The sequence below is a fragment of the Somniosus microcephalus genome, unplaced genomic scaffold (genome assembly GCF_052327205.1).
Source record: "Somniosus microcephalus isolate GS21.2 unplaced genomic scaffold, FLI_Smic_1.0 unresolved_chr1, whole genome shotgun sequence".
In the NCBI taxonomy this organism is placed as follows: Eukaryota; Metazoa; Chordata; class Chondrichthyes; order Squaliformes; family Somniosidae; genus Somniosus; species Somniosus microcephalus.
Genome location: NW_028225179.1, coordinates 72,920,322 through 72,937,107, shown reverse-complemented (window position 1 = coordinate 72,937,107; position 16,786 = coordinate 72,920,322). Strand labels below are relative to the sequence as shown.

The 16,786-nt window shown below is 50.4% G+C and overlaps 2 protein-coding genes across 2 annotated transcripts in view; one reads left to right on the top strand and one right to left on the bottom strand.

The window, feature by feature from the left end:
• The window catches only part of rnf25 (ring finger protein 25), a 44,368-nt gene extending 31,074 nt beyond the window's left edge, over nt 1-13,294 (top strand). The window contains exon 9 of the mRNA XM_085974638.1: nt 12,697-13,294. Coding sequence (XP_085830764.1) covers nt 12,697-13,248 — 552 coding nt within the window. The 3' untranslated portion in view covers nt 13,249-13,294. The remainder of the gene's footprint in view (nt 1-12,696) is intronic.
• A 1,886-nt stretch (nt 13,295-15,180) lies between these two features.
• The window catches only part of LOC147095490 (uncharacterized), a 263,751-nt gene continuing 262,145 nt past the window's right edge, over nt 15,181-16,786 (bottom strand). Inside the window, exons 9-11 of the mRNA XM_085973648.1 lie at nt 16,615-16,687; nt 15,956-16,119; nt 15,181-15,468 (exon numbers count right to left, since the gene is read on the bottom strand). Coding sequence (XP_085829774.1) covers nt 15,181-15,468; nt 15,956-16,119; nt 16,615-16,687 — 525 coding nt within the window. The remainder of the gene's footprint in view (nt 15,469-15,955; nt 16,120-16,614; nt 16,688-16,786) is intronic.

Genomic DNA, 16,786 nt, shown 5'->3' with positions numbered 1-16,786 from the left:
CACCCTTTGTGTGTAGAAGTGTTTCCTAATTTCACCCCTGAAAGGCCTGGCTCTCATTTTTAGATGAGGCTCTCATTTTTAGATGATGCTCCCTAGTCCGAGACTCCCCAACCAGCGGAAATAGGTTCTCTCTCTCTACCCAATCTGTTCCCCTTAATACCTTGAAAGCTTCGATCAGATCACCCCGTAACCTTCTAAATTCTAGGGAAAACAACCCTAGTTATCGTCATGAGGTTAAGGTTAATTGTCATCTGATGTGTACACGCGTCATCATAACAAACATCACATCAACGATAACAAACAAATAACCAACCAGGCACAACAACAACTATTTACACGTCCCCCCCCCGGTGTGAATCCGACCTGGTTTCCATACCCACAAACTTGGACAAATTTCCGGATAGCAAAGCCTCTTAGGCTGTCTCGAGAGGTGCTGCTCCTTCCTCTGTGTCCTTTTTGTCATCTCCAACTGGGAGAATCTTTTCGTGGCTCCTGGTTCCTTGAAAATGGCGACGACTTTCCTGTCTAGGGTAACCCGAGTTGATCGACTGCTGTTGGGCACGTTCCGTTTGTCTTTACTCTCGCCTGGCCACGATCTTGATTTGGCAGAGTCTGGTCGAGTGTGTAGGAGCGAGTCGGACCATTTTTCTTTTGGCTTGCTATCCCCTCCCACGGGAAGCACGATCGCCGTTGATCATACTTTGAGTTACTCGACCAGTCGTTTCGCCAACATCCGCATGTTGCCCAACGGGACCACGTGGAGGTATGACTCACTGTTACTTAGAACTCAAAAGATGGCCACGGCTACTCTGTAACCCTGGACTCCTTAACGTTAAGACAGAGTGACTGCCCTTGACATCAAGGCAGCATTTGACCAAGTGTGGCATCAAGGAACCCTCGTAAAACTGAAGTCAATGGGAATCGGGGGGCACTCTCCACTGGCTGGAGTCATACCTAGCACAAAGGAAGATGGTTGTGGTGGTTGGAGGTCAATCATCACAGGCGCAGGACATCGCTGCAGGAGTTCCTCAGAGCAGTGTCCTAGGCCCAACCATCTTCAGCTGCTTCATCAATGACCTTCCCTCCAACATCAGGTCAGAAATGGGGATGTTCGCTGATGACTGCAGTGTTCAGCGCTATTCACAACTCCTCAGATAATGAAGCCGTCCATGCTCGTATGCAACAAGACCTGGACGACGTTCAGGCTTGGGCTGATAAGTGGCAGGTAACATTCGCATCACAGAAGTGCCAGGCAATGACTGCAGTGTGTACCATCTACAAGATGCACTGCAGCAACTCGCCAAGGCTTCTTCGATAGCACCTCCCAAAACCGCGACCTCTTCCACCTAGAAGGACAAGGGCAGTAGGCGAATGGGAACACCACCACCTCCAAGTTCCCTCTGTAAGGATTTGGGGGCTTCTTTAAACTGGTTTAAAGTAATTTTCCTGGTCTTGCAGCCTTTGCCTGCACATCAGACCAATTCCAATAAAACCAATTTTAAAACAGCGGTTTCGAATTGCTACCCTACCTTCCAGTTCTGACTGCAGGGCTTATAATTATTGATATTAAAACAGACACGTAGTTTGGATGAGAGAAAAAAATCAAGTTTTATTAACTAAAAGAAACTATAATCAAAATATCAAACTATCCCACATGAACACAGTAAAATTGTAAAACTATATAACGGGGTTGCAGACGGCGAAAACGAGGGATACAATGGCTACAATGTTATTTAAACAATCTTAGCAATTCCCTTAAATCACCATCCCCCAAACTCCTTAACTAGGTTGTCTTGTTGAGGAGTCAGAACACCCTGCTCACCTTTGGTCCAGCGAAGTAAGAGAGAGAGCTAGCTTCTCAGCCGCTATCTTTATACCTGGTGAGCCCCTGCCGTTCTGCCTTGCAAGGGCTGTGTGCAAAATTCCCCACCCAAAAGGGTCCAATACACAAGAGAAAGCTGTGATTGGCTAACTCAAAGTGGTTAGACTGGGTTAATGTGTCTTTCGGAGCTCCCTGGGCTGAAACAAAAGGGAGATACAACTGCTCTATTGTCCAGCGCTGGGTGATTTAAAACCCATTCAAATGTTAAACGCTTCCCATTCAAGATACAAAAGTCTCTTCTGCAGTTTAGATGTATCCACTCGATATACAAACAAATGCTAATAGCATTCAATTGCTTTGTAAACAAAGCATTGTCCTTTGTCTTCGGCCATGTGGTGACAGCCATTTTTATCCCTGGAAATTTAAAGGCACAATGCCCAGGGATTCTTTAATCAAAAAAATTGATCTTCAGAACTGTAAATTATTGCGAATTCTTACAGTCCGCCCTTGGATACTTCCAGCTTGCTTGTAGTATCCTCTTGAAGAAATGAGCAATAATTTCTGACCCCCCCACAAACAACCATCCCCTGTATTTACCTAATAGCTATCTGCCACTGATCCCCGTCCCGTCTATTCCCCTTAAATTCAAGAAAAAAACCATGGTACGGTAGGCATCTTATAGATACTTCCGTTTTCAATAAGGGGTCTCATACCCCCACACGCTTGTAAAATTATACAGTGTAAACCAAATTTACAATCACCTTTTTACATCATAAGTTATTACAAAATGTTGCAATCTTAGTTACACAATGTAATCAAAACGATCCCAAGCACGGAGAGGGTCCTACACCTCTGCTCAACTTGGGGCTGTAACACAAAATACAAAAAAAATTAAACATTTGAAACAACATGCTTAAATAAACCCCGATCATCACGTGCCGATGATGGGTCGCGAAATTCGAGTGGGTATTGCTCCTCCCACCCGGGCAGTAAAAGTACCTTCCACCCCCCTTTGATCGTCTTAAACTTTAAAACAGGCAGAATGGATTTTCCGACCAGCCTGCTCCGCCAGCCCCGAACCGTTCCTTTGTCCCTTTGTGGAGGCGGGGTACCCCTCACGTTTAAAATTACCTTGGCACAGACCGAGACCGGGGAGTATGGGATCTCATGACTCCTAGTCCCTCCCCCTCCCGTCTTCCCTCGACTGGCTGCAGAAAATGATGGGTGCCTGTGTGGCGGCTCTCCCTGGCCGCACACTGATCCAGCCACCCACTCATCCTTCCCAGCCACACTTATCCTCTTTGCCCGTGGGCCCCCGGGTGAGTTCCTCCCTCCCCCGACCGCACCCACGCGACTCTTGGGTCTCCCCCTCCTCTATACAATCATTCCCGGGCCATCACCACCCACCCCCGGGGAACGCGTCCCTATGACCAGGCGCCCGCGCTTCCCCATCATGACTCCTCAACAGCGAGGTCTCCCGCACGTGAACTTCGGTCAGGATAGTGCTGGGTTGGGGGCCGTGCCCCACCCAGCTGGGGCCATCTCCTCCCCGTAGGAGGAGTAGGCAAATTCCTCCGGACTCTGTCCGGTTTTTCCCGAAGATCGCTGCGGGGTCTCCTGGATTCGTCCAGTGGCGAGGTGACCCCCAACATTCCGTATCTTCATTCGATGTCCAGCTCGGGCTGGGCGAACATGGCTGCTTCATTTTCCCATCTCCTGCAAAAACTTAAAAGGGACATGCAGCCAGGTCTCACTGACCTGCTGCCTTAGGTGCAGACATGGTCGGGTCCCTCGACCTCGGACCAAAATACAAACATTCGGCACACATGTAAACTTAAACTCTTTAAACTTTAACTTGAAACTAGTTAAATCCAAAACTTAAAATACACCTTAAAGCAAGCTATATACACTCACATAGCTATAATACAAATGCCGCCCGTCTCCGGACGGCCAGTCTAATCTCTGGCACTGTCGCAGATTGCTGCTGGCTGCAGCGAAGCTGGACTGCCTCCTGTCTCTGGTCCCTCGCAGCTTATGGCTGTTGAGTGGGGACCCCTGTTCTCTGGCTTCTCCCTGGCTCGGGAGACCGCCCTACTCCACTGTAAAGTGGGTGACCATGCTTTCTTAAGCTGGGGCACCCACTGAGACCTTCTGAGGGGTGTCTCTATGGGGGAAATTTGGCTGGCGGACCCTGAGCTTGGGTCACAGCCCCAGCTGGCTGGGAACCTTCTCCCCCATGTCCAAATAGCCCGCACTGTATAATGTACCTGGCAGCCTGCCGGTGCAAATCTCTCTCTGGGTTTGTCTGCTCTTCCCTGCCCACTCCTGTGCTGGGGGCAGGTATACTCTCACCACCCGCTGCTGGTGGCTGGAAATTTTCCTCCCCATGTTTAAAACCTGGTGTCAGCTCCCCCCCCTTGTCTCCTGCAAGAGGGATTGCTATCCCTGCCCCCGCAGGGTCCCACATCATGGGGGGGGCCACTCTAGAAGCGAGCTGGGAAGCTGGTCCCTTTAAACAGGCCACAGTGCCTGTCTTTACAGGCGGTGAACTTGAACTTGCATGGGCAGCAAACTCATGCTCCCTCACCCAGGTGGCTTTAACTGGGGAATTTTGGACCTGCCTTTTTTCTCGGGCCAAAACTATCCCCTGTGTGCCTCCCTTGTCCCGGATTTCTGCTACTGGACCTGCTCTACAGGTGTCCCAGAACTCTCCTTTCCTGTTCCCTGGCTTAAACAGCTTACTCTGAATATGAATGGCTCCTCCCCCCACACAAGCCACAGTGCTTGCCTGTGAACTTGAACATGCTGTGGGCTGAGGATTCCTATTCTCAGGCTCACTCCTCACGGGCGGACCGTACCTCTGTTGTTGGAGAGGGTACACTGGTCCTGGTCCCCGCCTGCCTAGCGGGACCTGCTGGTGTTCTTCTACCACCCCATTGTCCACCCCTCCTCGCTGCCAGAGCTCCTCAAGACTCGGAGCTGTGGGCTGCGGTCTTGGGGTTTCTAATTCCCAATCCAGCACCGTTCTGGGTGCTGCCTGTGGGATGGTTCTACTTGGGCTGCCAGTAAAGTCCGGCTGACCTGCCTTCAGGCTGATCATGCAAATCATTCCCTTTGATGCCTTTAAAGCCATGTTAAGGCTTTCTATCTCTGCCCTACAGGGGCCATGATCTGCTTCACCAAACCTGGCATTCTCTTCCCGCAATCTCATCTCATTTTCCCTGGCCTCAGTGATTTGGTACTTTAGGAATTCTATCTCGTTTCTCGCATGGCTCTCTCCCTCGCTAGCTTTTTGGGTGAGGTGTGCATTCTCCTCTTGTAGCCTCATCTCTCTGTCCCTCACCTCTGTGACTTCCTGCGCAAGGCGCTCTATAAATGCCTGGCATTTCGTGACCTCTAGTGTGAGGCGTGCATTCTCTTCCCGCACCCTCATACCACTAGCTCTGGCCTCATACACCTCTCTGAGGCGTTCTACCTCCGCCTGGCATTTTTCAAGCTGGGACTCCCGATTCTTGGCCTCTTTAAACTCCTCCTGCTCTCCCATCTCACCCTTCCTAGCCCAGCCACCTATACCCCGATAGGTCAGCTTACACACTGCCACTACCTTCCGCAGGGCTGCCCACAGACTGAAAGCAAGAAAGACAATAACTGATGCTTTCTCTAGATCCAGACCACTTATCATATCAAAAACGGCCTGCAGTCCTGCCCGCGGTCGCCATTGTAAGGGTTTGGGGGCTTCTTTTAACTGGTTTAAGGTAATCTACCTGGCCAGCAGTCTTTTTGCTGCTGCACTCTAAACCAATTTACAAACAGCGGTTTCGAATCACTACCCCACCTTCCAGTTCTGACTGCAGGGCTTATAATTATTGATATTAAAACAGACACGTAGTTTGGATGAGAGAAAAAAATCAAGTTTTATTAACTAAAAGAAACTATAATGAAAATATCAAACTATCCCACACGAACACAGTAAAATTGTAAAACTATATAACGGGATTGCAGACGGTGAAAACGAGGGATACAATGGCTACAATGTTATTTAAACAATCTTAGCAATTCCCTTAAATCACCATCCCCCAAACTCCTTAACTAGGTTGCTTTTCTGAGGAGTCAGAACACCCTGCTCACCTTTGGTCCAGCGAAGTAAGAGAGAGAGATAGCTTCAGCATCTATCTTTATACCTGGTGCGGCCCCTGCCGTTCTGCTTTGCAAGGGCTGTGTGCAAAATTCCCCACCCAAAAGGGTCCAATACACAAGAGAAAGCTGTGATTGGCTAACTCAAAGTGGTTAGACTGGGTTAATGTGTCTTTCGGAGCTCCCTGGGCTGAAACAAAAGGGAGATACAACTGCTCTATTGTCCAGTGCTGGGTGATTGAAAACCCATTCAAATGTTAAACGCTTCCCATTCAAGGTGCAAAAGTCTCTTCTGCAGTTTAGATGTATCCACTCGATATACAAACAAATGCTAATAGCATTCAATTGCTTTGTAAACAAAGCATTGTCCTTTGTCTTCGGCCATGTGGTGACAGCCATTTTTATCCCTGGAAATTTAAAGGCACAATGCCCAGGGATTCTTTAATCAAAAAAAATTGACCTTCAGAAATGTAAATTATTGCGAATTCTTACACCTCCAAGTCACACACGATCCTGACTTGGAATTAGATCGTCGTTCCTTCATCGTCGCTTTGTCAAAATCCTGGAACTGCAGCGAGTATCTCACCTCCTGACTCCCCTAAGCCTTTCCACCATCTACAAGGCACAAGTCAGGAGTGTGATGGAATACTCTCCACTTGCCTGGATGAGTGCAGCTCCAACAACACTCAAGAAGCTCGACACCATCCAGGACAAAGCAGCCCGCTTGATTGGCACCCCATCCACCACCTTAAACATTCACTCCCTCCACCACCGGCGTACCGTGGCTGCAGTGTGTACCATCTACAAGATGCACTGCAGCAACTCGCCAAGGCTTCTTCGGCAGCACCTCCCAAACCCGCGACCTCTACCACCTAGAAGGACAAGGGCAGCAGGCACATGGGAACACCACCACCTCCAAGTTCCCGTCCAAGTCACACGATCCTGACTTAGAAGTACATCGCCGATTCTTCATCGTCTCTGGGTCAAAATCCTGGAACTCCCTCCCTAACAGCACTGTGGGAGCACCTTCACCACACGGACTGCAGTGGTTCAAGAATTTGGCTCACCACCACCTTCTCGAGGGCAATTAGGGATGGGCAATAAATGCTGGCCTTGCCAGCGACACCCACATCCCATGAACGAATAAAAAAAAGACTTAGGGGCTTGAGCGACCTCCTCAAAAGCCCTGCAGTAACTCTTAAGAGGTTAAGAGAGTCATAGTTACTCCCGCCAATTTATGGCCCCTAGTTTTGGCCTCGCCCACAAGTGGAAACACCTTCTCTATGTCTACCCTATTGAACCCCTTCATAATTTTAAAGACATCATGTTGGTTATGTCCTTTTTGCTTTCTACTGCCATTATGTTATCCCTCATTAGTACAACTACCCTTCCACCCCACCCCTTCTTTCTTCCATATCCTTTCTAACTACTAGCTTTACATAGCAATGTTTCAGTTATCCCGACAACATCTGGTTCCTCGCTACGAATTACAGTTAAACCGGTAAATTACGGACACCTTAGCGACCGGCACCATCTGTCCTTTTTTGAGGATGTCCTTATTTTCATTACAGTCATTGTTTGTGCTGTTAAAAGTTTTCAGCAGAATGGTGGAAATGGGGGGAGCGCTTTACCCAGCATCCACAGCGATAGAGAAACCGCTCTATCTCCTGTGGGGATGGAGCCGTGCCAGCATTCAATCCCAGAGACCGAGCGCTTTCCTTGCCGCTGTGGATGCTGGGTAAAGAGCCCCCCCCCCCCCACCCCCCCCCATTCCAGTCAAGCCGCTGCTTTCACAAAGAAACTTTCACCCTGACTGGCGCACACATTGACCTCACGAGAATTTGGGCGGTGCCCGGGGGATGGGGTTGGGGATGGAAGTCGGGACAGAGGAGAAGCAGCCTACAAGGGGAAGCGCCAGTGATCCTGACTCCGTGAAAATTCCAGATTAAAAACCTAGGAATCATAGAATGGTTGCAGCACAGAAGGAGGCCATTCGGCCCGTCGAGCCCGTGCCGGCTCTCTGCAAGAGCACTTCAGCTAGTCCCACTCCCCCGCCCTTTCCCCGTAGTCCTGCAAATTTTTTTCCTTCAGGTACTTATCCAATTCCCTTTTGGAAGCCACGATTGAGTCTGCCTCCAGCACCCTTTCGGGCAGTGCGTTCCAGATCCTAACCACTCGCTGAGTAAAAAAGTTTTTCCCCACATGGCCTTTGGTTCTTTTACTAATCACCTTAAATCTGCGTCCTCTGGTTCTCGACCCTTCCGTCACTAGGAACAGTTTCTCTCTGTCTACTTTGTCTAGACCCCGCGTGATTTTGAACACCTCTATTAAATCTCTTCTCAATCTTCTCTGCTCCAAGGAGAACAACCCCAGCTTCTCCAGTCTATACACGTAATGGAAGTCCCTCATCCCTGGAACCATTCTCGGAGATCTTTTCTGCGCCCTCTCTAAGGCCTTCAGATCCTTCCTAAAGTGTGGTGCCCAGAATTGGTCACAAATACTCCAGTTGAGGCCGAACCAGTGTTTTATAAAGGTTCATAAAGGAGGTTGTACTAAATCAGCTTAAGGTCCCGTACAGGCCACCCAATGCCTTTACAATGGAAAAACCACGGAGGCACGGAAATTTGAATGGGCCATGCACCCCAAAAAAAATTAGAGGGAACATTGAGTGGGACTCACTGGATTGCGAGAGAGAGCCAGCGCAGACTCGAGGGGCCGAATGGCGGCCTCCTGTGCTGTACTATTGTGATTCTATACAGTGGCTATGTTCCGTGATTAATCTTGTGAAAGGGGCTCGGTGCATGGAAGGCTGTCTGTAGTTTGGAATTTGCGAGTGTCCAGTAGTTTCAGAGAAACTTTTTCTACTGGTTGGAGGAGTCTAGGACGAGGGCATGGAACCTTAAAATCAGAGCCAGACCATTCAGGAGAGAAGTTAGGAAACACGCAAAGTAGAAGCGTGGAACACTCTCCCGCACAAAGCAGTAGATGCTAGTTCAGTTAATACATAGGATTACATAGAATATACAGCACTGAAACAGACCATTCGGCCCAACCAGTCCATGCCGGCGTTTATGCTACATTCGAGCCTCCTCCCGTCTTTCCTCATCTAACTCTATCACCATAACCCTCTATTCCCTTCTCCCTCATATGCTTGTCTAACCTCCCCTTAAATGCATCTATAATATTCGCTTCAACCACTCCCTGTGGCAGCGAGTTCCACATTCTCACCACCCTCTGGGTAAAGAAGTTTCTCCTGAATTCCCTATTGGATTTCTTGGTGACTATCTTATATTGATGACCTCTAGTTATGCTCTTCCCCACACGTGGAAACATTCTCTCTGTGTCGAATCTATAAAAACCTTTCATCATTTTAAAGACCTCTATTAGGTCACCCCTCAGCCTTCTCTTTTGAAGAGAAAAGAGACCCAGCCTGTTCATCCTTTCCTGATATGTATACCCTCGCATTTCTGGTATCACCCTTGTAAATCTTCTCTGCATCCTCTCCAGTGCCTCGATATCCTTTTTATAATATGGCGACCAGAACTGTACGCAGTACTCTACAAGTGTGGTCTAACCAAGGTTCGATACAGGTTTAGCATAACTTCCCTCTTTTCAATTCTATACCTCTAGAAATAAACCCTAGTGCCTGGTTTGCTTTTTTATTGCCTTATTAACCTGCATCGCTACTTTCCATCATTTGTGTATTTGTACTCCGAGATCCCTTTGCTCTTCAACCCCATTTAGATTCTTATTTTCCAACTAATATGTGACCTCCTTATTTTGCTTACTAAAATGTAATACAGGTACACTATCCCTTATCCGAAAGCCTTGGGACCAGCTGAGTTTTGGTTTTCGGAATTTTTCGGATTTCAGAAGGTATTATTATAAGACTGGGAAATTTGTATTTAATATAAATTGTAAAAGTTCAGGCTACCTCTTGCGACTGTTCCGTGTCTCATTCCCCTTCCTGCTTCTCTGGAAAGCCGGATATCGGCTGACTCCTACTAAGCTGGCCCGCAAATCAGGTCGGGGGTCGGGTGGGGGTGGAGAAAAGAATATCGGACGGGCTGCGGTTCAGGTCGGGGGGGGCGGGGTCGGGGGGGTGGTCCGGGGGGGAGAAAAGAATATCGGACGGGCCGTGGTTCGGGTCGGGTCGGGAGAAAAGAATATCGGACGGGCCGTGGTTCGGGTCGGGTCGGGAGAAAAGAATATCGGACGGGCCGTGGTTCGGTTCGGTTCGGGTCGGGGGGAGAAAAGAATATCGGACGGGCCGCTGCAGCTATCGGACGGGCCGCTGTATTGTTGGGTTCACTCTCCCGGTACCTCCTTCACACTGCCCGGCTCGGCCTGCAATCTCCTACCCAGGAGAGAACTCTGTGACCCTCTGCCCTGCTCAGCGTAAGTTGTGCGCCACTCTGGTCATGTTGTGCGCACGACTTACGCTGAACAAACAAACTTTCGGTTTTTAGAGGTTTTCGGAAGTTCGGATAAAGGATAGTCTACCTGTACCTCACATTTATGTGTTGAAATTAATTTGCCAATTATATGCCCATTCTGCAAGTTTATTAATATGTTCCTGTCCTCCTCGGTATTGACTATTTCCCCCCACCGTGGTGTCATCCACAAATTTAGAAATTGTGTTTTTGATTCCAAAGTCTAAGTTGTTAATGTAAATTGTGAACAGCAGTGGTCCCAGCACTGATCCTTGTGGAACTCCACTACCCACCTTCTGCCACTGTGAATAGCTACCCTTTACCCCTACTCTCTGCTTTCTGTCTTGAAGCCAGCCAGCAATCCATTCTGCTACTTGTCCCCTGACTCTGCATTTTCTGACCTTATTCATTAGTCCATTATGGGGCTCCTTATTGAAGGCCTTTTGGAAATCTAGATAAATTACATCTACTGCATTACCCTTGTCTACTCTCTCTGTTACCTCTTCAAAAAATTCAATGAGGTCGGTCAAGCAAGACTTTTCCTTTTGAAACCCATGCCGACTATTCCTTATATTTTTGGTTTCTAGATGTTCTTCTACTTTCTTCCTCAGTAGGGATTCCATTATTTTTCCTACCACCGATGTTAAGCTGACTGGTCTATAGTTCCCTGGACATGTTCTATCTCCCTTCTTAAATATTGGTATTACGTTAGCTATCCGCCAGTCCTCTGGCACTACATCTTTTTCTAACGAATTGTGTAATAGTGCCTCTGATATCTCTTCCCTAAATTCTTTTAAAATGCGTGGATGTAATCCGTCCGGACCAGGGGGTTTGACTAGTTGATTTAATATTTCTCCTATTTATTTTAAATGCGGTTACATCATTTCTAAGCTCATCTTCCGATGTCATGTCCACCTGACCTGTCTCCCTGGTAAATACTGAAGCAAAGTAATATTTCTGCCAATTTGCTATCATTGCCTGTGATTTTATCCTGTCGATTCCTCAGTGGCCCTATTCCCATCCCGACTTTCCTTTTTTTTTATTGATGTGCCTGTAGACTATTTTACTATTTTGTTTTATGTTCCTTGATAATTTAAATAATTTTCAATCTGTGATCGATAGACTTTTGCTAGCCAAGGCGGGTGGATGGAGTTAGGTGTGAGCAGGATTCACAACTGCGCAGAAAACCGCGCGGGATTTCAAGTCCAAACACTCGGTGATCGCAGCTGCAAGCGGCTGGTGCTGCAGCTGTAGATCAGACGGGGTCGGGTCATCACAGGAGCTCTGTCAGACTGCATGTCCTTTCAGACAGGTTTCTTGCTAGCACTCTGTTTAGTGTATTGTAGCCAGCTTGCTATCTAATCTCCAATTGCTCCCGTTTGGAACATGAGTTGAGGCAAATAGCATAGATACATTTAAAGGGAAGCTAGATAAATGCATGAGGGAGAAAGGAACATAAAGATAACTCTGATAGGGTGCGATGAAGTAGAGTGTGAGGAGGCTCATGTGGAGCATTACCACTGCCATCAACCATTTGGGCCGAATGGCTGTAAATTCAATGTAACCTTAAAATTAGAGCTAGGCTGTTCAGGAGTGATGTCAGGAAACACTTCTACACGCAAAGGTTAGTGGAAATCTGGAACTCTCACCCCCAAGTGTCCTCCTAGAAGTAAAGGGAATTAAGGGTTACGGGGAGCGGGCAGGAATTTGTACATGAGTCTAGGTTCGGATCGGACATGGCCCTGTGGGTAGCGGAGCGGGCCCAGGGGCCGTGTAGCCTGATCCTGCTCCTATTTCGTGTGTCTAATTCTGTTAGATTCAGGAGATGGTTCTGTGATAGTGGATTGGCGGTTAGGATCAGATCAGCCATGATCTTATTAAATGGCGGAGCAGGCTCGAGGGGCCGATTGGCCTACTCCTGCTCCTACTTCTTATGTTCTTATGTTAAAAAGATGTTGAGGCCAGGGGTCAAGTGAAAATTTCAACACTGAAATTGATATTTTTGTTAAGCAAAGTTATAAACGGACATGCAACCAATGCCGGTAAATGAAGTTCAGATACAGATCAGCCTTGATCTCATTGAATGGTGGGACAGGCTCGAGGGGCTGAATGGCCTCCTCCTGATCCTCTGTTCTTATATACATGTTTCATTGTAACTATATAAATGCTAGTTCTTTCTTTCCTTCCCTTTTCTTTCCTTCTTTCCTTTCCTCTCCGTCCCCTTCTCCATCCCTTCCTTGCTTCCTTTCCTTTGTCTGATCTCCCACCCTAAGCACTAACCGTGCCTTAATTTTTTTCTCCGTGCAGCCTGTAATCAGCCAGAGCTCAGAGGAGGAACACAGGGAGCGCACCGAGAACCTGTCTCCCGCGGCTGCGACCTGTGACCCGGAGAGGGCTCCTTCACCGTCTGACGGCCCAGCCCCCCGCGGGCCCCCTCCCCGCACTGAGAGGAGAGGGCGGCCGGCTGGCAGAGGCTGGGCCGGCCCCCGGCGCCGGCCCCGGCCCCTTGCTGACCGCCGGGAAGGACCGCCGCCGCCTCAGGAAGATCTGGCCGGACACCCGCGGGACCCGCGCCTCACCGACGTGGCCACAGGCCCGGCCGCCCAGGCCTGGAGCCGGCCGGCACGGGGTCGGCAGTTCGCCGGGGCACCCGAACGGGGACCGTCCGATCGACAGGAGGCGGTGCACGCCCAGGAGAGGAGGCCCTGGCCTCGGAAGACGTGGCCGGCGCCGCGGCAGGACTGGTCGAAGGGCGGGGGTCATCCGCGAGGTCGAGGCAGCGGCCGAGTGAGACCTGGCGAGACCCCCAGCTCACGGGACGTCAGCAGTGTGGAGCCGGGGCCCGGAGAGACTCGGTGACCCACACTGTCTTCATGGCCCATCAATAAACTGCTGTATCAGGAAACCTGGTGTCGTCACATTTAGGGCTGGGGCTGGTCTCCGTGGATATGGTTCAGTCATTCCAACGCCCTCCTCTCCTCCCCCCCCCGCCCTCCCCCCCTCCCGGCCTCTCGCCCTCTCCCCTCCCTCCCCTCTCCTCTCCTCCCCCTCTCGCCCCACTCCCCCTCCCCGCCCTCTCCCCTTCCCCCCCTCCTCTCTCCCCTTCCTCCTCCCTCCCATCCCTCCCTCCCCTCTCCACTGCCTCTCCTTCCCCTCCCCTCCCCCTCACCTCTCCCCCCTCACCTCTCCCCCCTCACCTCTCCCCCCTCACCTCTCCCCCCTCACCTCTCCCCCTCACCTCTCCCCCCCTCACCTCTCCCCCCTCACCTCTCCCCCCTCACCTCTCCCCCCTCACCTCTCCCCCCTCACCTCCCCTCCCCTCTTCCCCTCCCCTCTTCCCCTCCCCTCTCCCTCTCCTCCCCCTCTCCTCCTCCTCCTCCTCCCCCTCCCCTGCCCTCCTCTCCCCTGCCCTCCTCTCCCCTGCCCTCCTTCCCCCCTCCCTTCCTCCCCCTGGTCTCCATAGATTGAATAAGATGGTTCTGGTTTGGCAGTGGGTTTAAGCAATACAGGCGAAATTTCTAAGATATAGACATTTATTCAAATTCATTGGTCACAATGAATAGCAGCAGATGAACATCTCAGTGAGACATCAATTCCACTTAAATCAACAGAGATATACCTATAAAATATCACTTAAAATTTGTTTAATATATTCAATTCACCACCTCAGGAATATCTAGTCCAACTAGCTTCCCTCAGACAGAGGGCCACTTGAAGACAGGATCAAAGTTTCCTCTTTATGGAGAGAATCACAAAGTTGCATCGCAACAGAATGGCCTTTCCTGCTGTATGTGTGACTCAGTACCACACCGGGTGAGATCAGCGAACTCAGCACTAGGCCGGGGATGGAACCTGGGCCTTTCCTGCTGTGTGTGTGACTCAGTACCACACCAGGTGAGATCAGTTCACTCAGCACAGGCCGGGGATGGAGCCTGGGCCTTTCCTGCTCTGTGTGTGACTCAGTACCACACCGGGTGAGATCAGCGAACTCAGCACTAGGCCGGGATGGAACCTGGGCCTTTCCTGCTGTGTGTGTGACTCAGTACCACACCAGGTGAGATCAGTTCACTCAGCACAGGCCGGGGATGGAGCCTGGGCCTTTCCTGCTGTGTGTGTGACTCAGTACCACACCGGGTGAGATCAGCGAACTCAGCACTAGGCCGGGGATGGAACCTGGGCCTTTCCTGCTGTGTGTGTGACTCAGTACCACACCAGGTGAGATCAGTTCACTCAGCACAGGCCGGGATGGAGCCTGGGCCTTTCCTGCTGTGTGTGTGACTCAGTACCACACCGGGTGAGATCAGCGAACTCAGCACTAGGCCGGGGATGGAACCTGGGCCTTTCCTGCTCTGTGTGTGACTCAGTACCACACCGGGTGAGATCAGCGAACTCAGCACTAGGCCGGGGATGGAACCTGGGCCTTTCCTGCTGTGTGTGTGACTCAGTACCACACCAGGTGAGATCAGTTCACTCAGCACAGGCCGGGGATGGAGCCTGGGCCTTTCCTGCTCTGTGTGTGTGGGGCTCAGTGAGTCAGCTCTCAGTGCAGGCCAGAGGCGGAGGGGCTGGTTTTATGCTCTCAGATGAGACGGTGGCTCCAAATTAAACCAAACCCCTGAACCAACTGGAGGCGAGCGGCTGGGAACTGAGGTGGCGGAATTAAAATTCATAACGATTCGTTTTTGACAGAAAACACCCGATTTCAACCCCGGAAGAAAAAACCCTTCTCTTCAAGCTTCTCGGGGAGCGGGAACCCCCCACCCTAGAGGTTGCGGGGGCATCAAACCCTGGTCAGAAGGAATTGAGGTAGAGAGAGATGAGAGTGAACAGGAGGCCGAGAAGGAGGGGTCTGCCCCTGGTGGTGCCCGGGCCAGTGTTGCCCGGGCCGGTGTTGCCCGGGCCGGTGGTGCCCGGGCCGGTGGTGCCCGGGCCAGTGGTGCCTGAGCTGGTGTCCAAGGCTTTGGAGGCCCCCCTTGAGGCATACACTTTGTTCATGTTTTGCTGAGTGAGCCTGAAATTATTGTGCAACTTGATACCAGTGGTCCTGTTGACATAGAGGTCTTCGAAAAAGGTCTCCACCTGCAGAGACAAGAAGGAACTGGAGTGAGGAACTGCTCTGCCCAGTGTGAGATAGCACGGGTTAAATACAAAGTAAAGCTCCCACTACACCGTCCCAACAAACACTCCCAGGGCAGGTACAGCACGGGTTAGATACAGAGTAAAGCTGCCTCTGCACTGTCCCATCAAACACTCCCAGGACAGGTACAGCACGGGTTAAATACAGAGTAAAGCTCCCTCTACACTGCCCCATCAAACACTCCCAGGGCAGGTACAGCACGGGTTAGATACAGAGTAAAGCTCCCTCTACACTGTCCCATCAAACACTCCCAGGGCAGAAACAGCACGGGTTAGATACAAAGTAAAGCTCCCTCTACACTGTCCCATTCATCACTCCCAGGGCAGGTACAGCACGGGTTAGATACAGAGTAAAGCTCCCTCTACACTGCCCCATCAAACACTCCCAGGGCAGGTACAGGACACGGATGAAGTGAGTTGAGGTGCACACCAATGATGCATTGAGACGAATTGGCTCTTCAAAGACCGTCCAAACAACCACTTCATTGCACTCCGGGGTGGTGAGCGACCCATTGTAGCGATAGTACTTGGTGAGGTTGATGCTTTTGATCAAATCCATGAGGGAGACGGTTTCGTTCAGCTCCTGGTAATCACCTAGAAATGGGAAGGGTGACAAGGAAGAGGTTACAGACATGCTTTGCACTGTAGTACATCGTGCTCCTTGTCCTTTCGGCGGCTGAGCTCCACCCGCGGACCAGCAAAGGCCCGAGCTCCAATCCTGGCCGAGTGCTGAGCGAGCCGATCTCCCCCGTTGTTGGAACATGGAACAGCCACTCCAACCCTGCACCGCCCAGCTCAGTTCGGGTGAGCAGGGCTCCTACAACCTGCACCCGAGTGAGAGTCGGCACCATCACCCCCGCCCCGGAGGAAGGTTTGATCCCAAGCCTTCTGAGCGGGATGCAAATTTAGATGTAATCGCCCTGAGACCGTTACCCACGACATCGGGTCACAGGTTGGGGTCAAAACTATCTCGGCCAAGGAGGAGCCACGTACAGCTTGCCTGAGAGAGAAGGACTGAGAGACACCAGACAGTGTCTCGTGGAGGGAGGGATTGAAAATGTGATTTATTCCATATGTTTGAGTACTTACCTTCGTCCTTCAGGTATTTAATGATTTTAGTTAAGTTTTTCCAGGCTGGGTCCTCGCTCCTCCCATATTCAATCTGCAATCCAAAAAAAGGGTTACTAAATTGAGGACCATATGCCTAAACATCAAAAAAACTCTCAGGGAACAGATACACCCTAATGGGGTCTGCTGGTGA